Source organism: Leuciscus leuciscus (genome assembly GCF_965113295.1).
Source record: "Leuciscus leuciscus genome assembly, chromosome: 4".
NCBI classification, from domain to species: Eukaryota; Metazoa; Chordata; class Actinopteri; order Cypriniformes; family Leuciscidae; genus Leuciscus; species Leuciscus leuciscus.
This window is the reverse complement of record NC_138728.1, coordinates 24,001,158-24,024,041: the sequence shown is the minus strand read 5'-3', so window position 1 is coordinate 24,024,041 and position 22,884 is coordinate 24,001,158. Positions and strand designations below refer to the sequence as shown.

The 22,884-nt window shown below is 34.8% G+C and overlaps 1 protein-coding gene and 1 long non-coding RNA gene across 3 annotated transcripts in view; one reads left to right on the top strand and one right to left on the bottom strand.

Moving 5' to 3' along the window:
* Positions 1-2,120: 2,120 nt before the first annotated feature.
* On the bottom strand, positions 2,121-6,735 carry LOC309497224. The gene is made up of 3 exons (XR_014205448.1): positions 6,591-6,735; positions 4,060-4,359; positions 2,121-3,076 (listed from the first exon to the last, which is right to left on the bottom strand). It is a non-coding gene; the product is annotated as an uncharacterized lncRNA (long non-coding RNA).
* Positions 6,696-22,884, top strand: part of slc37a3 (solute carrier family 37 member 3) — a 51,798-nt gene continuing 35,609 nt past the window's right edge. For both annotated transcript variants that reach the window (XM_082167435.1, XM_082167436.1), the window contains exons 1-9: positions 6,696-6,830; positions 12,389-12,509; positions 13,174-13,266; positions 14,377-14,460; positions 15,323-15,468; positions 16,106-16,202; positions 16,478-16,562; positions 17,884-18,077; positions 18,166-18,307. In XM_082167435.1, coding sequence (XP_082023561.1) covers positions 6,775-6,830; positions 12,389-12,509; positions 13,174-13,266; positions 14,377-14,460; positions 15,323-15,468; positions 16,106-16,202; positions 16,478-16,562; positions 17,884-18,077; positions 18,166-18,307 — 1,018 coding nt within the window. In that variant the 5' untranslated portion in view covers positions 6,696-6,774. The remainder of the gene's footprint in view (positions 6,831-12,388; positions 12,510-13,173; positions 13,267-14,376; positions 14,461-15,322; positions 15,469-16,105; positions 16,203-16,477; positions 16,563-17,883; positions 18,078-18,165; positions 18,308-22,884) is intronic.

The window sequence follows — 22,884 nt, the reverse complement described above, 5'->3', positions numbered from 1 at the left end:
GTTATATAAGTTGTTTTGAGATGTTCCACCAATAGAAGAAGGTCTATAGCGTACACAAATCTAGCGTACACAAGCACTTGATCATTAAAGATGCTCCATTATTGTTGTTCACCTGTTAGTTTAAAAATACTTTGCACAATTATAAGCAAAACTACAGCCCTGAAACACCCCTGCTTTCAGGTTGATAAATGCAACATTTTTTTTTATAGAGAAGTCAATAAATTATGATTCAGTAAACATTAATCAAAAAAGAATTTCTGTAAATTGCACAGTGAACTACAAACCTTTGCTCTTATATATATATATATATATATATTTTTTTTTTTTTTTTTTTTACAGTTTTCTTTCTTTTTTTGGCTATTAATTAATTACTCTTGGATTCTTCTAGCAAAAATGACATCCAAGAAGTAATAATAATATCAATAATAATAATAATAATCATCATTTTTTATTATGCATAACAATAATACTGTTCTGATTAGCCTACTTTTTTTTTCCATATTAATAGTAGGCTAATAACATGTATAGCCTATACCTATTATTATTAAAAGTTTTGAAAATTGTAACAATGTATTTGTTTCCACAAAAAAAAATCAGAACACATAAACCTCAATAACATATTCATTATTGTTTAGCCACTTTAATTGTGCCAATACTAAATAATAACAATTCATTAGTAATTTAATAAAAAAATTTACGTAAATCACAAAATCTTCAATGGTCTGTGAAAAAAAAAAAAAAAAAAAACTTTAAACCGTTACTTTTTGGTGCGCGACTCGCGAGTCAGTATAAGCAGCTAATGGACTACTAGAGGATCGACGGGAAATATCGTAGGTAAGTCACAAATAAAATGTCGAAATAACTATAAACCTTGATATCTGCGATAATATAATGAGTGTAGTGTGTCATAATAAGGTTTGAGCTCTTTTTGTGACTCTTCTATCGACAGTAAGATCGCAAAATTAATTGGATTCAGAACATTGAAAAAAGGTAAGAAAAAAACAAGAACAATTTGTGGTTTATATTTGTTTTGTTTGTTTTTATCTCTACCTCCTAATTTTTATTTTAGTAACAATATAGTAATAAAAGGTATGATTAGTTGGCTTATGGATATAAGGCCTAAGCTATAATCTTTTTAATTATTTACATCAGTGGTTCTTAACTAAAATTCATTACTAATTCTAGATAATTAACGTTATTCAGTTTCATTTTAATTTCTAGTTAAAAAAAAAGAAGAAATATATAAAACTAAATTGAAGATTTTAATCAAACTCCCTAGTGTTATTTTTGCGCAATTTCTCAGGGACAATGACCCCATAGCGCCATCTAACGTAGGCTACAACCAGTAGCAGCTATAACCGTTTTGAACGCAGAAAACTAAACGGTATAACGTTATTATACATGTATATAATTGGTTGTATTACAAAATGTTTAGGGATAGTTCACCCAAAAATGAACATTCTGTCATCAGTTACTCAAATAGTCAAACCTGTATAATTTTCTTTTACTCTGGACTCTTGTTGATTAATGTGCGTTGTCCCTTTTAAATAAAGAAATCAAATCAAATAAAAAAAAATCTAAATATTTGTAAACCAAGCAGATCTGAAATCATTGACTTCCATAGTAAGAAAAAAAAAATACTATGGAAGTGAATCTTATTAAAGATCTCTTATTAAAATTCTTCAAAGTCAGCAGAACAAAGAAATTATACAAGTTATACAGGTTTAGAAATCAGAGTAACTGATGACAGAATGTTCATTTTTGGGTGAACCAAAAACCTTTATATGCACTGTTCGATTTCTGGTTACAAAATTTCCTATGGCAATACAAAAAAAAACAGAGATTTTTGTTCTTCAACAGGATGGAGCAAATGGAGATAAAAAATATTCAAACACTGTTTGATCAGATGTGCACATATACATGGTAATTATATAGCATAATTAATAGCATAATTTTAGAGCATGATGCAGGACACATTTTTTCTCTCTTTTTTTTTTTTTTTTCTCAGGTATCCAACAAGTGAACAATACAACAAGGTGTGTTCAGCCCTTGTTACTACCAATTCTTGAGAGACAGGACAGGAAAGGGGATATGTAAGAACATGACAAAGAGTTTTTCAATTTCATAAACCCTTTAATACTTCCTTGATATTGTTATCTTGAAGGTTATACATGTTTAATTAATATTTTTCCATTTAAGGTGTAATGGCATGAGATTCTTAAGAACAAATTCAAGAAAGAAAGATCACCCTTGGTTGACATTGAAGAGATAAATAAAGTTTGCAGCAGATTCGGGAAAGTAAAGAACCAGATGATTTCTCAGCGCATCCAACAGACAAGTGTCACCAATAAGGTAACTATATAAGACAATGTGCATATGCAATTTACAGTGTAAAACAAAATGTCAAAGTATCATCAAGTTATGTTTAGCACAGGCTTTATTTTGCTCATATATTGAAAACTCCCTAAAACCCCACTGGAAACTCTCAAAGGAGCCAGTGACAAATTACTCTTCTGTGTTCTGATGTCATTCTGATGCACCACTCTACACCAGCAGCAACATCGAGGGAGTAAATGATGAGAGCATTTTGGGGGAACTTTTCCTTTAATGGTGTGCTATAAATTTGTGTATAATTTACATTTTTAATTACATTTTCCCACTGAGATCCACTTCTAATAGTATTCTTGCAACCAAAACATTTATTATTAGTTTTATGACTATAGTTAGACTACAACATCTTAATATTCAGCTAATTTCACCAGTTATGATGTCACAAAGTCACAGATTTCTTAATGACCAATTCTTTTTTTAACTTTTAGAAAATTTCTGAAAAAAAATTATAATCATAAATGGTATTTTAACTGCTGTATATCATTATACCTTATATAGCATTATCCTTTCTTTGTTTAGGAACCCCGTGCACCCAACCCTGTGCTGTACATGAAGGGATGTGCCTTGGTTGAAGAGTCTCTCCTAGAAATATTGATGGAAGAGGAGAAGGTCTGTGAAGTGGATGATCTGACCATGGCTCTTGTTGTTCTGATGGCAATACACTTCATCTTCAACATTGAGTATGCTGCAAAGATGAGAAACACCCTGAAATTTGTTGAAAAGTTTTTAATGTGCCATAACGCAGAAACTGCGTTTGACTGAATGTGTGTGTGGGTGTAAATACATGATGTAAATACATGGAATGGGTTGTTGTGAACATTATATTTTTTCCCATAATATTCTGAATATATAAATATATAATATAAATAATAATAATCTAATATAAATAATATAAAATATATCACCCAGAGATTAAAATAGCCAATTTTGGCCAATTCAATATATTGTATGAGTGTGTGGGTGTGTAAATACATGATGTAAATACATGAAATGGGTTAATAATATTTATTGTGAATATTCAGTTGCATTCTGTTCGTTTTTTTCATATTCTATATTCTCTATATTCTATTCTAGATTAAATAAGTCTTCATTTGTACTTTCTGTCCTGTGTTCAAATTTGTATATGCCTATATTAAATAAATATTTCAAGAAGAATAATAGGTTGTGTCTGTGTTGTGAAATGGGATTAAAGTAGTAATGTATAATAATAAAACATACATACATATAGTGTGTCTAAAAAGGTTCAAAGTGTGGTTCATTAATGCACCTTTAAGTAAAGGTTCCAATTAACCTTTTCAAAAAGGTTCAAAAATGAACCTTTTCTTCTTAGAGTGTAGGGGAAGATGTTTTTAATGGTGGCAAGGACACAAGGAGTGGCAAAAAAGAAGAGATAGATATGAGGGTGCCCATTGGGCACCTACCTGTAGCAATAAGAAAAAGGTATAAGACAACTGGGAATGGTAACTTTAGATGGCCAGCTGGCATCTCACTTTGTTGCTTGTCTTAATTCTTCTGAGACCTGGAACTTCGACTCTGAAAGATTTCTTTGAGACCCGAACCAAAAAGACTGAATTTGCCACAACACTACCAGCAGAACTGACTCCTGCTCTTTCCTGATTTTTTGTAGCACCAAGGGTACCAGTTTTGGCAGAGGATATGCGTACTCACCAGCAGTGAGCTAACGTGTCCACTCCCAGAGGGGACTGTGGTAGCAAGAAGTAAAGCAGGCAGTGTGGGTGGTCTCCTCCAAGGCAAACAGATCCACCTCCGCTTTCCCAAATATGTCCCAGATCATGGTTACTGTTCTGGGATGCAGGCTTCACTCCCGTGGACTACTCCCCCTCTTGACAGTAAGTCTGCTCTGCAATTCAAGTGGCCTGGGAGGTGCACTGCCCAAATAGAGAGGAGATTCCGTTCGGGCCACAGAAGGAGGCTCCTCGCCAGATTGTGCAGCAAGCGCACACCGTTCTGATGGTTTATGTAAAGAACATGGTGATGATGAAGATGTGGGAGGAAGCTTTCTAATGCCAGCTGAACTGCCTTTAATTCTAGATAGTTTATGTGCCATGCCTTCTGTGTTTATTCTGTTATTTTACAGCTATTTCCTGAATTATTACGATCAAACACCTTCACTGTAAAAAATTTTTTTTAAAACACAAAAAAAACGGTCAAATGACTGTCAGCAATGGCTGTCATACAAAAACCATAAATTGAATGTAAAATATCCAATTTAAATAAAGTGCAAAAGACTTTTACAGAAATCTTCATAAAACTTTTGAACAAAAACACTGAATTTCTACTAACAAACACATTCACTGTAAAAAGTGAATCTCTTGCATTAAACTATATGCATGATTTACTGACTATAAGTCACTGCATCAGCAACTACACAGTTACTGGCAGATAAATAAAGCAACATGCAGCATAACATCTGTGTTTCTCTGCTCATCTTTGACTGAAGCACGGTCTTCAACACAATGGTGACCCACAAAACAGACCATACAGAAACACTTACATCTCTCAAGATCTCTGCATCTTCACTTATTACAATCCAGACTTTATTTCTTTCATACTAACATTCTTATTGAGAATTAACAGAGGTTTAGAAGTTGATGTTTTATTGAAAAGAATAAAGTTTGATGTCACCATTTTGGTAATCAGGGTTTGCTTTAGTTGGGCTCTTGATCCTTCAGTTTTTAACTTGAGTTTTTCTCCAGCTGCTTTAACTGTGTGTCTCTGATACATATTTGTTATGGTAGGAATCCAAGAGAAACTCAGATCAGAGTCACTTTTGGTCAGTTTTAGTCCTGATAGTCATCATGCAGTGGACTCATTTACTGATACCTGAAGTCTAATATCTGATTAAGTCGCATGCATGCCAATACTGTGCTGTGATACTCTGAAAGATTTTATTAAGTCATTATACAGAATTTTTTTTCAGGATCATATAGACTGCCAGTCATTTGATTTTTTAAAGATTTTTAACAATGAAGGTATTTGATCGTAATAATTCAGGAAATACCTGAGTATTAAGGTTCCCCCACAGTTGCAATTTCCAGGAACCTCAAAAGGTTCTTTTTTTTTTTCAACAGTGTTTTTTTTTTTTTTTAGTTTATTTAAATTAGAATATTTTACTTTAATTTTATGTTTTTTGTTTGGCAGCCGTAGCTACCAGTCATTTGACCAGTTCTTTACAATCTTTTTTTCTTTTTTTACAATGAAGGTATATGATCGTGATAATTCAGGAAATACCTGTAAAATAACAGTGTTTTTCAGTTTATTTAATTTAGGATGTTTTACTTTAATGTAACAGGTTTTTTTTTGGACTGCCAGTCATTCGACCGTTTTATCATTTAAATGTTTTGTTATTTTTTTATTACAGATTATATTCATAATTTGACATACATTTTTATGTAATTTAAGAAAACAGAAAAAATACTGTATGATATTATTTATAATTTTACAGAGTTTTGAGTACAATTTAAAATTAATGTAAAAAAATCACAGTTATTTTCTGTAAAATTAGGATTTTCTTTTACAGGGCAAGTAAAACCGGATGGTCTGATTCCAGCCTTTTGCCAATAAACATTCATTAAATGATCAATTCTAGTCTTATTTTTTGATATTTTGAAGCAGAAGTGGCTGCTTTATAATAAACTTAATTATTTTTCTATGTAGATTCTATATTCAGAAACTAAGTTTTCAAACTTGAAACCTATTATTTTGTTAAATAAGATAAAACATTACATGATTACAGTTTCATCTTGTGTCAGCAAAAAACTAAAAACAAAAACTTGTACAATTGCACAGCCTACAGACCTGTCACTTTATGGATGAGTAAATTCTTAGCCATGTCCTTTTTGTAAGTTATGGAGTTTGCTATTGTTAAATGTTCCATTTAACTATTATTATGTTATTATTATTATTGTTAACTTTAATAATTACTGTTGTTATTGATTTTGAAGCTGTAAGAGAGCAATAATTAAAAGAAAAAGGCGGTTGGTATCTCCCCATAGAAACATCCCTGCTCGGACCCGTAATAAAGTGACTTTTATTTTGAAACGTGCAACTTCCGGATGACGTCCGTGTTTACGATTGAACGCGTTTACGTTGCATTTTAAAACATTAACGATAATATCTTCCAGTCAGAGATTTATTTACAGCAAATGATTACTGGTGAGTAAGTTATAGCTACTTACTATTAGTGTATCTGTGGAAGGCTGTAAATATTTATCTTGATAATCCGATTGATCTATCAATCTGTCGATGGATAGATTTGACTGTGGTGTGGTGTGTAACGTTAGTGTTTGTAGATGGTCCAGTAGAGTGTCCTGAAGACTCCAGCCCCTTCTCTTCCTCCCCCTTTTGATCCAGACCCTTATAATGTGGCCCCTCTACACCTATCATCAACTGCTAGCCTTCCTCCTCACCTTCCTCAGGTATGATGTCCTTTTCCTACCACCTTCTGGTCTGTTCTTGCTATGGTAACGTTAACTGTTAATCAGTTTCTGCCTGCGTTACTGAGAGTATCTAGCTTTTCTTTAATATTGCTTTAATATTGCTAGCTTTTCTATAATATTAATATAACATTTTCTACCTGCGTTGGCTGAAAGTCTGTGTGGGGGTCCCTGGATCTGTAGTGGATGAAAAGACCTTTACATGAATGATTCGGTGACGTGTCAGGCACTGTTTTATTGTGCATAATAAGTATACTGAACTCTGTCTTGTTTGCCATCTTAGATGACGTAGCGCAAAGTTCTCATGTCAAATCACCAGAAACATACCCGGCTAAAATGATTTTGTTAATACTTTTGGTGAAGAAAGACGAAGATGAAGAAATATTGACGAAAGCCACAATATTAAATGCCATGGATCAATATTTACTGAATACTTTACAATTTTCAGATTTGGAGCCAAATTATATGAGGGTGAAAATGACTTTAGAAAAATGGCATCATGTTTTTTTTTCATACAGAAATTGGTAGGTCGGCTAGTAACCTTTTATAAGGGAAAAAGCACTTTTTGTGTTCGCCCCGAAGTTTGTATGCCTGTACTTTGAGAAATATTAAAGGTATCTTTTCGATGCTGGTTCTTATCAGTTGTTTCTTTTGCATACAGCGAATACTTGTATTCAAAGAGGAATGTCTGACTAACAAATAGAGACTAGAAATGTATCCTGTTTCCTTTTATCAGAATGATTGCATAGAACATGCTTGTCAGACTGGCAAAATACACTTAAATTAACAATAGTGTATTCAGTAGTTTTCAATAGTGTATTCATACGTTTCTTTATTTGAATATATATATATATATATATATATTCTAAGAGTTAAAATACACAGTATCGTAACTACATGCTTGAAATAAGTTTCATGGCAAACAGGGGAGTGTGCTTTCTCTCCCCAAACATGTGTATTCAATAAACCAATATTTGCCTCACCTGGATTGTCTAAAGGGATAGTTCACTTTGAAATTTAATTTTGGTATGTTTTAGCTTACCTCAAGGGCATCCAAGATGTAGGTGTCTTTGTTTCCGCAGTAGTTTCAATTTTTATATTTTTAGGTCAAACCGTTCTTGTCTGTCAGTCATATAATGCAGGTCTATGGTCACCACCTCAAAGAGCATGCACAGATAAGTCCAAATTTAATAATTCCCCAATCGTAAGTACACATTGATGGCCTAAGACACGAAACGAGCGGTTTGTGTGAGAAAACGAACAGTATTTATATAGTTTTTACCTCGTTTTAAACCAAAATCTATATTGATATTGCGATATCTGTAATACTTCTTGAGTTACAGGGGAAACAACATTTCTAGTTTCAAAATTATTTGTTCTTCAGACATTTCTCTTTAAAATAATTTTTTTTTTTTTTTTTTTACTGTAATGCAAAGTGACCCACATATGGTTTTTGATCACTGAAAATGTGGACAATTGAACAATTTTGTCATGGAGCCACACTGAGACCATATTTCTAGTTCTAAATCGTAGGATCTTGAGTTTGTTAAGAACCAGGATCTATAAAATGTGAAGATATCTTTTATATTTTTTGAGTTATAAGCATGCAAACTTGAGGTGGGAAAATGCAAAAAGAGCTTTTCCCCCATTTTTGGACTGTCACCATTGCCGTGTAAAAGGATTGCTAAAGTCATCTGATTAAAAATAAATAACGTCTCAGATCATTATCTATTCTTGTGTAAACTTAATTTAGCCAAGGCTGCAAAGCCCACTCTGTGTTACAAATATGTTAGACCTATCACTTCTGCCACTAAAGATTGCTTTAATAATCTTCCTGATCAGTTTCATCATCTCCGCATCCCAGATAGCTTAGAAGAACTCGATATTGCGACAGAAACTTTTAACTCTCTCTTTTCCAGCACTTTAGACACAGTTGCTCATTGCGCTTAAAGAAGATTAAAGAAAAATAGTCCAACGCCGTGGTACAACAAGCACACTCGGGCCTTAAGAGAGCAGCCAGAAAAATGGAGCGCAACTGGAAGAAAACAAAACTAGAGGTATTTTGCATTTCATGGAAAGAGGGCACGATTGCATACAGAGAGGCTTTAAAAGCTGCTAGATCTGCTTATTTTTAAACCCTATTAGAAGAAAATAAACAAAACCCTAGGTATTTATTTGAAACAGGGGCTAAACTAATGAAAAATAAAGCTTCATGCCCAGACGTTTCCAAGCAGCACAGCAGTAATGACTTTATGAACTTCTTCAATTATAAGATTGATAATATCAGGGAGAAAATTATAACTATGCAACTGTCTACTACAGTATCGCATCAGTATCGCATTGTAGTCTCCCTAAGGAAAAATTAGATTAATATATTGCTATAGGAGAGGAAGAATTTTCTAAACTCGTTAAATCATCTAAATCGACAACATGTATGTTAGACCCTATACCAGGGATAGGCAACTCCGGTCCTGGACGGCCACTGTCCTGCAGAGTTTAGCTTCAGCCCTGATAAAAACTCACCTGCCTGTATCTATCTAGTAATCCTGAAAACACTGATTGCCTTGTTCAGGTGTGTTTAATTAGGGTTGGAGCTAAACTCTGCAGGACAGTGGCCCTCCAGGACCGGAGTTGCCTGTCCCTGCCCTATATCGACTAAGCTACTGAAAGAGATGCTTCCAGAGGTCATAGATCCTCTTCTTAATATCATTAATTCATCTTTGTCATTAGGATACATACCAAAAACTTTTAAGCTGGCTATGATTAAACCGCTTGTTAAAAAAACACAACTTGATCCTACAGAATTAGTCAATTACAGGCCGATCTCGAATTTACCTTTTCTATCAAAGATACTAGAAAAGGCAGTATCTTCACAACTACGTTCCTTTTTAGAAAGAAATTATATCTTCGAGGATTTTCAATCAGGATTTAGACCGTATCATAGTACTGAGACAGCTCTCATTAGAGTCACAAATGATTTGCTCTTATCATCCGATCGTGGTTGTATCTCTCTATTAGTGTTACTCGATCTTAGTGCTGCATTTGACACTATCGACCACAACATTCTTTTAAATAGACTCGAAAATTATGTTGGCATTAGTGGAATTGCATTAGCATGGTTTAAATCATACTTTTCTGACCGTTATCAGTTTGTAGCAGTAAATGAAGAGGTGTCTTATCAATCAAAAGTTCAGTATGGTGTACCACAAGGCTCAGTACTAGAACCGTTGCTGTTCACTCTGTACGTGCTACCATTAGGAGATATCATTAGGAAGCATGGCATTAGTTTTCACTGTTATGCTGATGATACGCAGCTCTATATTTCATTACAACCTGTCGAAACTTACCAATTCACAAAATTAACGGAATGCATAGCTGATATAAAAAACTGGATGACTAGCAATTTCCTACTACTTAATTCTGAAAAAAACGGATTCCAATTATTGGATAAAAAACGTCCACACGTAATAACCTAGAATACTGTCTAACACTTGATGGCTGCTCTGTCAAGTCTTCGTCGTCGGTTAGGAACCTGAGTGTGCTCTTTGATACCAATCTTTCATTTGAAAGTCACGTGTCTAGTATCTGTAAAACCACATTTTTTCATCTTAAAAATCTATCTAAATTGCTTCATATGCTCTCAATGAAAAATGCCGAACAATTAGTTCATGCGTTCATGGCATCAAGACTAGATTTTTGTAATGCTCTACTGCGTGGTTGTTCTGCTGGAGTTCTTACCAGAACCAAAAAGTATGACCATATTAGCCCGGTTCTGTCAACACTGCATTGGCTCCCTATTAAACATAGTAAAAAAAATAATAATATTGCTGATTGCTTACAAAGCACTAAATGGTTTAGCTTCCCAGTACTTGAGCGAGCTCTTAACGCATTATAGTCCTTCACGTCTATTGCGATCTCAAAATTCCGGCCAGTTGATAATAGATTTTAGAATAGCAAAATCGACTGCTGGCGGTCCTTTTCCTATTTAGCACCAAAACTTTGGAACAATCTTCCTAACATTGTCCAGGAAGCAGATACACTCTGTCAGTTCAAATCTAGACTAAAAACACATCTCTTTGGCCTAGTTTACACATAACACATTATAGACTTCTATAATTCAATGTTAGGCTGCATAGTTTAGGTCAGCCGGAACCGGGAACACTCCCCATAAATCCTGATGTACTTATTACATCATAAGAAGGATGGCGTCTACGCTAAAATTAGTCTCTCTGTTTATCCGAGGTTTACCGCAGTTCGCCGGATCCAGGTCGTATCCAGATCTGATGAAGGACCTGCGCCTGGACACGGACAACGCAGTCCTGAAGTGTCAACCAGTCCCCCTCCCCTGTGAACGCTTCCCTCCCCTCCCTTTACCTCAGTACAGATAAAATGTTGTCGGGATAATTCCGTCTTGCGTGGCTACGCAGACGCGACAAAAAAATTCTGTATTATACATTTTTAAGGCCAGACATGTAGTTTATTGAGGGTTGATTTGTAAAGAAGGACTACACGCCTGCGCACATATAGGCCTATATTCAAACGTGCATACTTTTGGACTGAACACGAAATGCGCATGTGTGCGACGTCTGCATTTTTTAGGTTTGCGCAGAGATAACGGATAATCGTTTGCACCTTCGAACCTATTTCAGGGAGTGCGTTCTCGAGACACCAGGCACTGTTTTGTGTGGATTGGGCGGCCGGAGCGCGTTAAGGGTTTTCCTGTTAGAACGGTGTTGTGTTAACGGCCCTTAAGTTAATAACTAACTAATGATCTTCGCAATGGAAGTGAATCAATCAATCAAAACTAACTTTATCTGGACAATAACTTTATCCTAGAGCTGTTGTAAAGCCTAAAAAATCTGTTACGGTAATTTCCTATGATCACTGTAAAGCTGCTTTGAAACTTTTGATAGTGTCAACAATTTTAAAAGCGCCATATAAATGAAGGTGACTTGACTTGACTAATGATGCTGACATTTTTCTAAAGGCGCAGTGATAATTAATGCGATATGGCTCAGCTTGTCAGTGAACTACGGCTCTGTGTAGTAAATGCCGCTCCATCTGAAAGCAGGTGATGGCGATTTACTATTAATCAAGGAACCGGCTTTACTGACGAGATGCGCATAACAATGTCATGCGATATATCGCCCAGCCCTATAATGTGGTATTTGCCTTGTCATTATTGGTGCAACATTACAAAATGTGAAAAGAGTGAAAGGGTGTGAATACTTTTGCAAAACTATAAGAGTGTTCACAATAAAGAAATGGAAAATGTTTTAAAAAGAAGGAAAATCTAGTTTAAAACGCACGTGGCAAGTTCTTAGAAATGCATGCTTTGTATTAATGTTGGTTTCGTGTGGTTTTGAAAAGTCTAATGATTCATGTATAATCATGCAGAAATGAAAAACATTGAGGAGTTACAGTAAGTGTGTGTTGACCCATATACATGAAGAACTAAATGATGGACATCGTGTTTATGAGCTTGCATAATACATGTACTCATCTCCATTCATACTGTCTATTCTCCCCACTCTCTCCAGCTATGTCCTGCTTCACTCGTCACGTAAGACTTTTAGTAATGTGAAAGTGAGCATCTCAGCACAATGGACACCGTCAGGATTGCAGCAGAATGGCAGCGCTGTAGCTTTGTCTCCTGGAGTGGTACGCATATAATACATACTTCCCAATTTCTCTTACTTGTTTCATTTCCCATTTTTTTTCAAATTATTTCTTTCTATATAAAGAAGCAACATTTTCCCTAGCCTGATAGATAATGATGTTAGTAATGAGTATTTCCAGTAATTTTGTTGTTGAAAAAAAAAGTTACTGATTACTCAAATTTGAATCTTAAATCAAAAAAAAAAATATAAAAACAGAAAATCAGAAGAAAAAAACTTTCGAGAAGTAGATTGCAGCCATTAGTGCAATGCACAGAAACTGTATAAGGTCTTTCACATTTGTTATGGTTTAACATAGTCTTATTCAAAACCAAGTTTTGGAGAAAATGTGCTCTGCCAGGTAGGGATGACACAACACTGTATTGATGCTTGTCTTTTGAATGCCTCACAGTACTGTTTCAATATTATATTTCACATGAATACTTTTGTGAAAAAGGCAATGAGTCTGTGAAAGGGCAACACATGGTCAAGCATTAAGTCAGTACACACTTTATTCTTTCTGTTTGGCAAAAATACAAACTAACATTCTCACAACTTGCAATATAGTTGTACAAAGCATTGGAAAAGTCCAATGCAGACTTTTCAGTTTTTAATATTCATTTATAATAATAATGCTACTCACTTATTTTTTGTTTTTACTTTTGTAGACATGGGAGGATAACAAACTGTTTGCTGATGTGGGGGAGGCCACTTTGTTTTTGGGTGCTCTGGACTCAATCTTTCTCTTCTCTTATGCTGTGGTAAGTTAAAAACAGTAATATTTTGTGTGTTTGCACTTTTTACTGTTTTGTTTCTGTATTTTTTTCTGTTTTGTGTAATTGCACTTTTTACTTGTGCAATTACACAAAACAGAACAATAAAGCTTGAAATAATTTTTAAAGTAAGAAAAGTTAGGTTTGGAGTCATTCTTTTTATGAATATTAACTAATATTAACAATTGTATGAAGTGTGCCTTATCTTTCTCAATCCCATGATCATTGAAGTGTATCATTATGTCAAATCCACTCAGCTGCAAGTCAGTGTTCAATTTTTCATTAATTAAATGCTCCACATCAATCCAAAATATTTTTGTATGTATGCAATGGAAAAATAAATGAAAAATAGTTTCCTTTTCACCTTTACAGAAATTACAAGAGTAATCAATATCTAATTTAAAGCGTTCCAGCATGTTTTACTGGATATATTCTATGGATTATTTCAAAAGAGACTTATTTTACTTTGTTATTAATGTAAAATGTATCCACTGTTCGCCAAGCATTACACCAATTTACATCTTTAAACACAGATGACCAGAAAAGGCGAGCTGGAGGATAAACAATATCATTAAATATATTTGTAATGCAATTATTTGAGACTCTATTTTGTCAAATATTTGTATTGTAGAAATATGTTACCCATGATATCTGTAAAATTTAGATCTTCCTCCTGTAATGTATTTCTCAGAAGGATCAATACTTTCCAGAGGATTGAATCCAATACAACAGCAAAATCTTTAAGTCTAACTGGATGGAGAAAAAAATCTCTAAAAGTCATTGTTTAAAAGCTGACTAACTAATATAATATTATTTTCTTTGAAGTTTTAATTCAAATAGTATCTTTGAATTAAACAGTGTGATATCATCTATATCGACTTTATATTGTCACCGGCCATCAAAAAATCCTTATCAGTCGTGCACTAGCATATCCTGCTAGGCTGCATCAAGCAGTTTTTGTTTGGTTTTTGAAAAGTGAGTGTAATAAAAAGTGAGTATGTGATAATGTCAAATCGCATATAAAACAATAATTGTGATATTGTCGTAGAGGATCGCACACATCCCTATGTGACAGTGATTTGTTTGCTTTTCTTTCAGGGTTTGTATATCAGCGGGGTGATGGGCGATCGGTTCAACCTCCGCTATGTTCTGTCATTTGGTTTATGTGGATCAGCAATCACGGTTGGTATACTGTAATTAGAGCTGTGAAACAATTCAAATATTTAATTGTGATTAATCTAATATTTTATTAAGTTGAGCTGAATGCATTAAGTATAAAGCAAAGAAAACCTCTCGGTTACGTTTGAAGCCCTTGTTCCCTGAATATTAGAGGGTGCTATGGAAACACCCACCAGGTGGTACAATTGCTTGAATTGATATAGAATCAATGCGCCAATAGTGCAACAGTTGGATTCCGGAGGTAAAATTTCCATACATTATCTCCATGGTGGAATTGATTTGTAACAACAACTTATAAATGGTAAATGCTTTTGTTGAAGTCGTTAGTCCACATTTTCAACTTTTTTTTATAATCATGTTTTACAATGAAATTCTTGGTAAAAAAACGACATTACCCAAGATTCTGCAAAGAATCTCCACCAATCAGAGAATCGAAATAAGCAAGTTGCTGCAGAAGAACTCCTTAGTGTTTGATCAAATTGTTGATCAAAAAAGCACAGTTGAACTGTTGTCATCCAAAACGTGGAACGCACAGAACTGACTAAGCGCAATCAGCTAATTAGCTACCGATCGTCAGGACAAGCGAGGGTCAAAAATCCCAAAAGCTGTCATGAAGCCTGGACAGATAAACCTTCATTAAGAAGAACAATCTGTGGAGTGATGGCACGCACATGTCCTTTTAAAGTACTGATGATGCGGTGCTTTAGAGTGCAACTCTATCACCATCAGCCAATGAGAAAATTGTCACTCACACCTGGTTGGTGTTCCCATAACGTCAGCTACTGACACAGTGTCGAGCGAACCTATGAAAGGGAACAAAAATTCATGTCTTTATTTAATTACATTCACCCTCTCTTCTCTTTAGGAATTTATTTTTGGCACTTTGACAGAATGGCTTCACTTTTATAATGTGTACTTTTATTGCGTTTTGTGGGTGATAAATGGACTGCTGCAATCTACAGTTTGGCCCTGTGTGGTCGCCATCATGGGCAACTGGTTTGGGAAATCTGGGTAGGTGTCAGTATTTCTCCTCATCCTGTAATACACACACATGATTCCAGAAATTCGTGATTATATAAAAAAAAAAACATTTATGAATGACTTCAGACTTTCATGCAAACATGCAGAATTTTTATGCAAAAATATCTGCAACTTATCATCCTTGATCTAGTTTAATTAGGTGCTAAATGCGTTGAAATGACACTGTGCTGTGTGTTTTTACGCCAGTGCAAACTTGCCTCCTTTCTTAGTCAATTTATTTATTATTACATTTTATGTAGTAAATTGAGTGCTAAAACAATGAAGATAGCATGTGCCAACCCTGGTGTAGTTGCAAAATTCAATTATCTTTCAAATTATGAATATGAATATAGTCATGATAAAGGGTATTTATACTAACAGATGATGCACATTACACTAACAACTGATGCAGGTGCGCAAAAAAAATATACACCCAATATCAAAACAATATTGGCATTGTGAATGTGAACCCGTCATTACACCATGATATACTTGTCACATGACATGGCATTCTTGCACACGTGGTGGGACACATGATCAAAAATGTATTTCACCAACATACCTAATGTGCAAGTTTCCTTATGGCAGTAATTTTGCTTATACATTTTTCATATCTTCCATCTGCCAGCCGAGGCTTTGTGTTTGGACTGTGGAGTGCATGTGCATCCGTGGGGAATATTCTGGGTGCGTTTCTTGCCTCCAGTGTCCTGAAGTATGGCTATGAGGTAAGAGCACAGTACATTACTTCATTTGAGATCACGTCAATTAATGTTCGTTCCCATGAGGAAAACAGCTTAGTAAACATGCTAAATAACATCTTAATGTAAATGTCAAAATTCAAAAAGATTTCTGTGAAAGTTAATCTATATTATATTATATTATATTAAAATTCATAAATGTTTGTGTGAGGGTTATGCTTAGAGGAGGGGATCATTTGCTGTGTATACAAACAATATAGTCTTGAAAAGTGTGTTTTTGAATGTGTGTATGTGTGTTTCAGTATGCTTTCCTCGTGACATCAGTGGTGCAGTTTGCGGGTGGTGTGGTGGTGTTTTTTGGCCTGCTTACATCCCCAAAAGAAATTGGTAAGTTCATTATGGACGCTGCCAATTCTTTGTTTCTCAGTGTTTCAGTTTATCAATGTCTCTTTTATTTCTTACATCCATGTACAGTTATAGGATTAATTTACAAAGCGAACGTGCAAAGACTTATTCGAAATACTCATTCGAGAATGAGATGAAGTTTTTCGGCCTACCCTACATTTTCCGCCTACGTTAGGTTACCGCCTGACCTTTCCAATGTGATTACGTAATGCGTGAAGTCGTGGAACGTGAAGGACGAGCATTTGTGGTTTTTTGGTTGTTGAAAATGACAGATGGTTTGGCTAAATAAGAGCCTTATTCCTCGGCTGGGATCGTGTAGAGCCCTTTGAAGCTGCATTTAAACTGCAGTTTGGACCCCGTTGAAGTTCAATATATGGAGAAAAATCCTGGAATGTTTTCCTCAAAAACATACTTACAAAAATGATTTGCACAAAAATTCACAAAATAATCTTGCTACCATTTACAATTAAATTACAGCTGAAACGTTGAAGGGATGTGTAACAATAAAAAGTATTTATCATAATGTACTTTTCGATCTTACACGATCTTGGGAGCTGATTGAGACGCACCCCATAGTTGTATGTAACAGCAGCAGCTCTGGGCATGTGAACAAAAGCACACATCTTATTGGTGTTTTTGCAGTGTGATGGGAAAGAGATTAGATCCATAAAAAAATCTTTCACATTAATGACATGTGTCTGTGTCGGTCTGATCAGGCACAGATAACGACACAAGTCGTTCATTCATATCCAAATGTTTATCATACTAAATCAACTCTCGGCTCCAATCAAACTCTCAAACACCATCAATGTCACTTAGAAGCTAGCCAAATTAGACAGATACACATTGTTTATTCATTAACTTTATTCAATTTATGTAGCATTTCATAACTGAATAATACCTACCTGAAAAACTTATAGCACTATTTATTTAATTTGTATCTTTGCTCTGTTGTATTTATTTGTGCTATTGACTTATTTGTTTATTTGGTCTTATTTTATTTCTGACTGTTTATTTGTCTTTAATATTTTTAACTATATATTAGTTAAGCTAATAGTTTTTGCTATGGTGTTGAAATTGGAATGGAGAATAATGAAATTTCACTGGTATCTAATATTTTGTTGTCGTAACAACCTTATTTATTCAAATACAAGGTTACATTGGTCAAAAACAATGTAAACAATGTTTTATTTTTGGTGGCGGGGCCAGTAGAAAAATGTTTTTGCGTTGATCCCACAAATGGGCCCCTGCAATATTGAACTTGATGTAAAAGAGTGTTCTCATCTGTTGGTCTCTTTTTAAGGACTAAGTGACCCCTCTGAGACAGGTCTGAGATCAATGACAAGAGACTCAGACAGTCAGCGTCCTCTGATGAGTGATGATGAAGATGAGTTATGTGAGGAATACTCCTCCATTCAGCAGCAGGAAGAGGAACCTGAACCACAGCCCAAAGCCATCGGCTTCCTACAGGCCTTCTGCCTGCCTGGAGTCCTTCCCGTCTGTGTCCATTTAAACACTTCCTTACTTATCCTTATCCATTATTGTCGACTAGATTTGAAATGTATTTATTGTCTGTCTCTTGCAGTATTCCCTGGCTTATGCATGTCTAAAGCTGGTCAACTACTCTTTTTTCTTCTGGCTGCCATTTTATCTCAGCAATAACTTCGGCTGGAAGGAAGTTCAGGCCGACCGACTATCTGTGTGGTATGATGTGGGGGGAATTGTTGGTGAGTACCCAGTTTGGTCCTAAACAGATGTTACCAATCAAGTTTAAAGGCCAGATTTACTAACAGTAACAGTGGACACAGTTATTTTTGCGGCTGAGTTTCACTTTTTCAGGTGCAAAATTTATGGGAGGAGAGTATTTAAATGAATCACGCAAGGTGATTTACTAAGGTTTGCACTTGTCAATGTACTGGTGTTTGCGCCATTATTTACCATCCAAAAAAAGCATGTCTTAAACCAGACGTTACCTACAGATGGTGGACAACCAGAATGCCTATTACCGCCGCGCCAGCTGCCGCGGCGAAATCACCGCGGCAAAAATAAACCAGCCGCATTTCAAAGTCGTTCCCGAAATGACCGCCAGGTGGCGCAAAGGGACATTGTGCAAAACAGCAGCAATTGCCGTATTTTAAAATTTAAGTGGGTTAAATATAAAACCCTAAGCCTAATAGGCATATTGTTCATATATATAAATAGGCCTATTAGGCTACAACAGAATAGAACCAAAGATAGAATCAATTTTAGAACTGAAAAAATAGAATCAAAAGTTACAAATAGAGACAATATTAGGAGCAATGACGCTGAATATTTTTACTATTCTATTGAGGAATTAGATAAATGAAGAGCTCTCGTGAGCGATACAATTGCATAGTAATTTATAGTGATTTCAAAAGCAGTCCTTAAAAAAAAAATACATGGAGTAGTGTGGCATAATTTTTGAGAGATTACGCGGAACGCGTTTTAGTTAAGATCCTGGTTTCAATGCCCTTATATAGGCTAGGCTACTGCTTAAAAAAATGTCACAACGTGTTTTGAGATTGTTTTGAATTAAAAATTGAAGTTTAAAATGTAGTGTTTTGGCACACCAGGTCGAGTGGGGTTACGCATTGTTCAAAAATCAGGTTTTATTCTGGCATGTTGAATTGGCGTTAGAATTTTTTTTCGATTTTAGATTTCGTTAGATTTTTTTTCTCATAACAGCTAAAATAACTTAATATATGCCTTGTCTTAATATGACCTACTTAATATAGGCAATAGGCATATAATAGCCTATATAATCAATTAGCAAAACTTGGCCACTAAATATTTAATTTTCAATTATTTTAATTATCACAATTAAAGTTTTAATTTTATTAAATTGAACAAGCAGCATTTAATCAAATATTCTAAAAGATGTATTATTAATAATAATGTTATTTCAACATAATATTTCGTTTTTTCGACATAATATGTGCGTGCAACAAGCAAGATGTGTATTTGTAAATCCGGTGATGCGTGCATAGATTTTTATCAATAAACTAGTGTTTTCTGACAGTGTCGACTGCAAAGATGAAGTTGACGATCGCCATATTTGTAGTGAACGCACCTAGAGAGAAATGCACGTAAAGACATAATCAGAGAGTAGCCTTTTTCTTTTCGTTTTAAATTATTTCGTTTGAAGACATTTCAAGCTTTGTGTATTTGATGTATTTATCATGTCTGTGTGAGGCATACACTGAGTTTCGTTAAGTTAGGAGGATGAGATCCGCTCCAGCTGACGTGCAATGCAAGTGACCGCGCGGGCGCCTCCATGATTAGTGTCTGTTATATTTGCTTCTCTTACTTATCTCTTAAATCCAGCAATTGGTTGATGAAAAATTGATTAAAATTAAGATACAATTTATAGAAAACGAAATTCACTTTAAAGAAAGGTTTTCTACTAAACAAAACTTAATGAAGTGGCCAAAATCATGTCTGACCCACTCCATATCCATCTCTCGATATAATGCATCCTATCTTACTCGTGCTGTTCACTTTTCATATTCAACATAGATGGAAAAAAATAACATTAGAATATTTTAACAAATATGATACTAAATGAGATTATTTAATGGCTACAACAGTATAGTAGGCCTATAGACTCTATTTGTACAAATTGCTGCACATTCATTTAATTAAATGAAACCTTGTAACGAATTCACACTGTAGGGTAGACTGTGTACAGTTGAGACACCTTAAATAACTTGCGTTCGCAGCAAGCACAAGTTGTGATTTTTGCTGTGCACTTGCATATTAGTGTCAGCTGGGAAGGAAATATAGAGACCAGACCTCTTGGAACTTTAATTGAATACATAGCGTTGGTAAAGCATACTGAAATTACATCCCTACAAATGTATTAGGCCCTACTGAAAATAAATGTATCAAATTTAAGCAAAGTAGCCTAAATGTTAAGACTGTAAGCCCTTTGCTTTTTTCGTAGCCTATAAAGGATTCTTATAGCCGACTTTGTGTTAATTTAATCTGTAGAGGATTTTTTTAACTCAAACATTAACACTGAAATAAATGAAACTAAAGTATTGTAAATTTTTTGGCACACCACGACGAGTGGCGCTATGCATTGTTCTAAAGCCAGGTTTTATTCTAGCATGTTGAATTAGTGTTCGACAAACGCGGCGGCGCGTTCTTTTGAATGAAGAGCGCTTCTCGCTCGTGTGAGCGAACACACACTGGAACGTTAGGCCATGTCGCAACGAGTGAATCGTGGCCGAGTGGTTGAATTTACGTTACGATCATTTAGATGACACGGGTTCGAAACCCGAACTAACTTAGACTGATATTTTTATATTAGCCTATTAATGCATTGTATAGTCTATTGTTGATGCAGAGAGATTTGTCTATAGTTCTAAAACATAGTTTTTTGCTTATAGCCTATTTACAAAATAAAATCACCATGCATTTCCATTTTACACCAAGGAACAAATATTATACAATGACTTTACTTCTGTAACCTATAATAATTCCAATCGTAATTTCAAAAGCAGTTCTGTTAAAAAAACACACACATATATATATATATATATATATATATATGACGTTTAAACGACAAACAATAAAATCAGAACCAGTATTCTGTTGCGTTCATGGTTCTAGTGGCAGTAATGCATCCACGGCTTTTCAAAATGTCACAAAGCGTTTTGAGATTGTTTTGAATGAAATATTGAAGTTTATAATTAAGTGTTTTGGCACACCACGACGAGTGGCAAACTCTTTGTTTTGTTTTGCAAACTCAGCTATGGGGGGTTTGGAGAAGGCAATAGTTGCTTTATCGTGGGGGTGCAGGACAGAGGTGTTAATGTTCCGTCTTTCATATGGAGAGTGTCGGAGCCAGCCTGAGCCTGATGAGCAGGCAAAGGCAAAATTCTAAGGATTAATCTCAAAATCTCCAAAAGTCCATAGCCTATGTACAGTAGGCCCTATATCTTATTAAATTATAAATATTGTAGTTTTATTGATTGTATTTAAAGGTTTTCCACACACAATTTCAATTTAGCAGCTCTTTAATTCGCGACCCACCTCGTTTTATTGTAAGGTGAATTCAGCAAGGCATGTTGTATCTTTGAAGGAACAAAAGCTATTTGTTACAGTTTTTTCTTCGTGATTTGTGTGGATGACACACAGCGGCATATACAGTATTATCAGCTGTATGGTGTTTTTTTACGCTGAAATGCTTAATTTCGAGAAAGACCCGCCGCGCGCAGTGAGGGAGACCAAACTTACTAAAAAAATATCCAGCGCGAGAGAGGCAAAGAAAAACGCCTGTTCTTAATTTATGTTGCTTTGAACTTTTTTCGTTTTGTACCGTTTTAATTTTTTAATTTAGCTGCAATTTCTTTGACAATAGAAATTTAAAATGTTGCAAGAATAAGATTCTGTGTTTCTTATTTTGCATCACAAAGGGAATAAACTATCGATGCAACCCTGTTTAAATAAATAAACTGTCCCGACACTTTATTCATACCTTGAAATGTGCGATGGGTTTTCAAACTTAATTAATTTTCTTTTACATTTTCATTGTTTATTTTTTAATTGAAAGCAATACTGTATTGAAAGTATTTTTCTGATTTGTTCGATCTGTTTTGAAAAATGTCTTCCGTTGCTATGGCCGGGTATCACTGTCAGTCATCTCAATCTCGTGAATGATTCACACACACACCGAAAAATAATTTAGCAGATTTATATTTTTACATATTCAATCAGTCTCATTTTTGTTCAAATAATGAAATATATATATATAGGTAGGAAACTTACCTTTTAAAATGCCGCAGTTGCTGCTGTTTTGCCCTGTCACTTGCGCCACCCGGTAGGCTATAGCCTATTTCGCGAACGACTTTGAAATTCGACTGGTTTATTTTTTCTGCGGCAGTAATAGGCATTGTGGTTGATTATTTATTAAAGAATTCAATTGATAATCATAACAACAAGTAAGCCTATTTAATTCTGAATATAACAAAGAATGCTTAAACCGACTAACATCGGTTAGTAACTGCAAGTCCTGAAAATGTTTTAATTTTAACGGTAAATTATTTTAATTTATTTCACTGTTATGTTTCAGTTAATAAATCTACAAACACATTAAAATAACACGAAGTAAATGACAAGTAACCTATTGACATAGCCTTTCTAAATTATAGAAAAACTGGGCACACAATGTTAACGTGTGTCTACTTTTTTTAAATTTAATGAATTTGAATTCGTTTAAAACCACAAGATTTATCTTGAATTTATCTGTGACCTCAGCTCAGATTACTGCCGCGGCAGA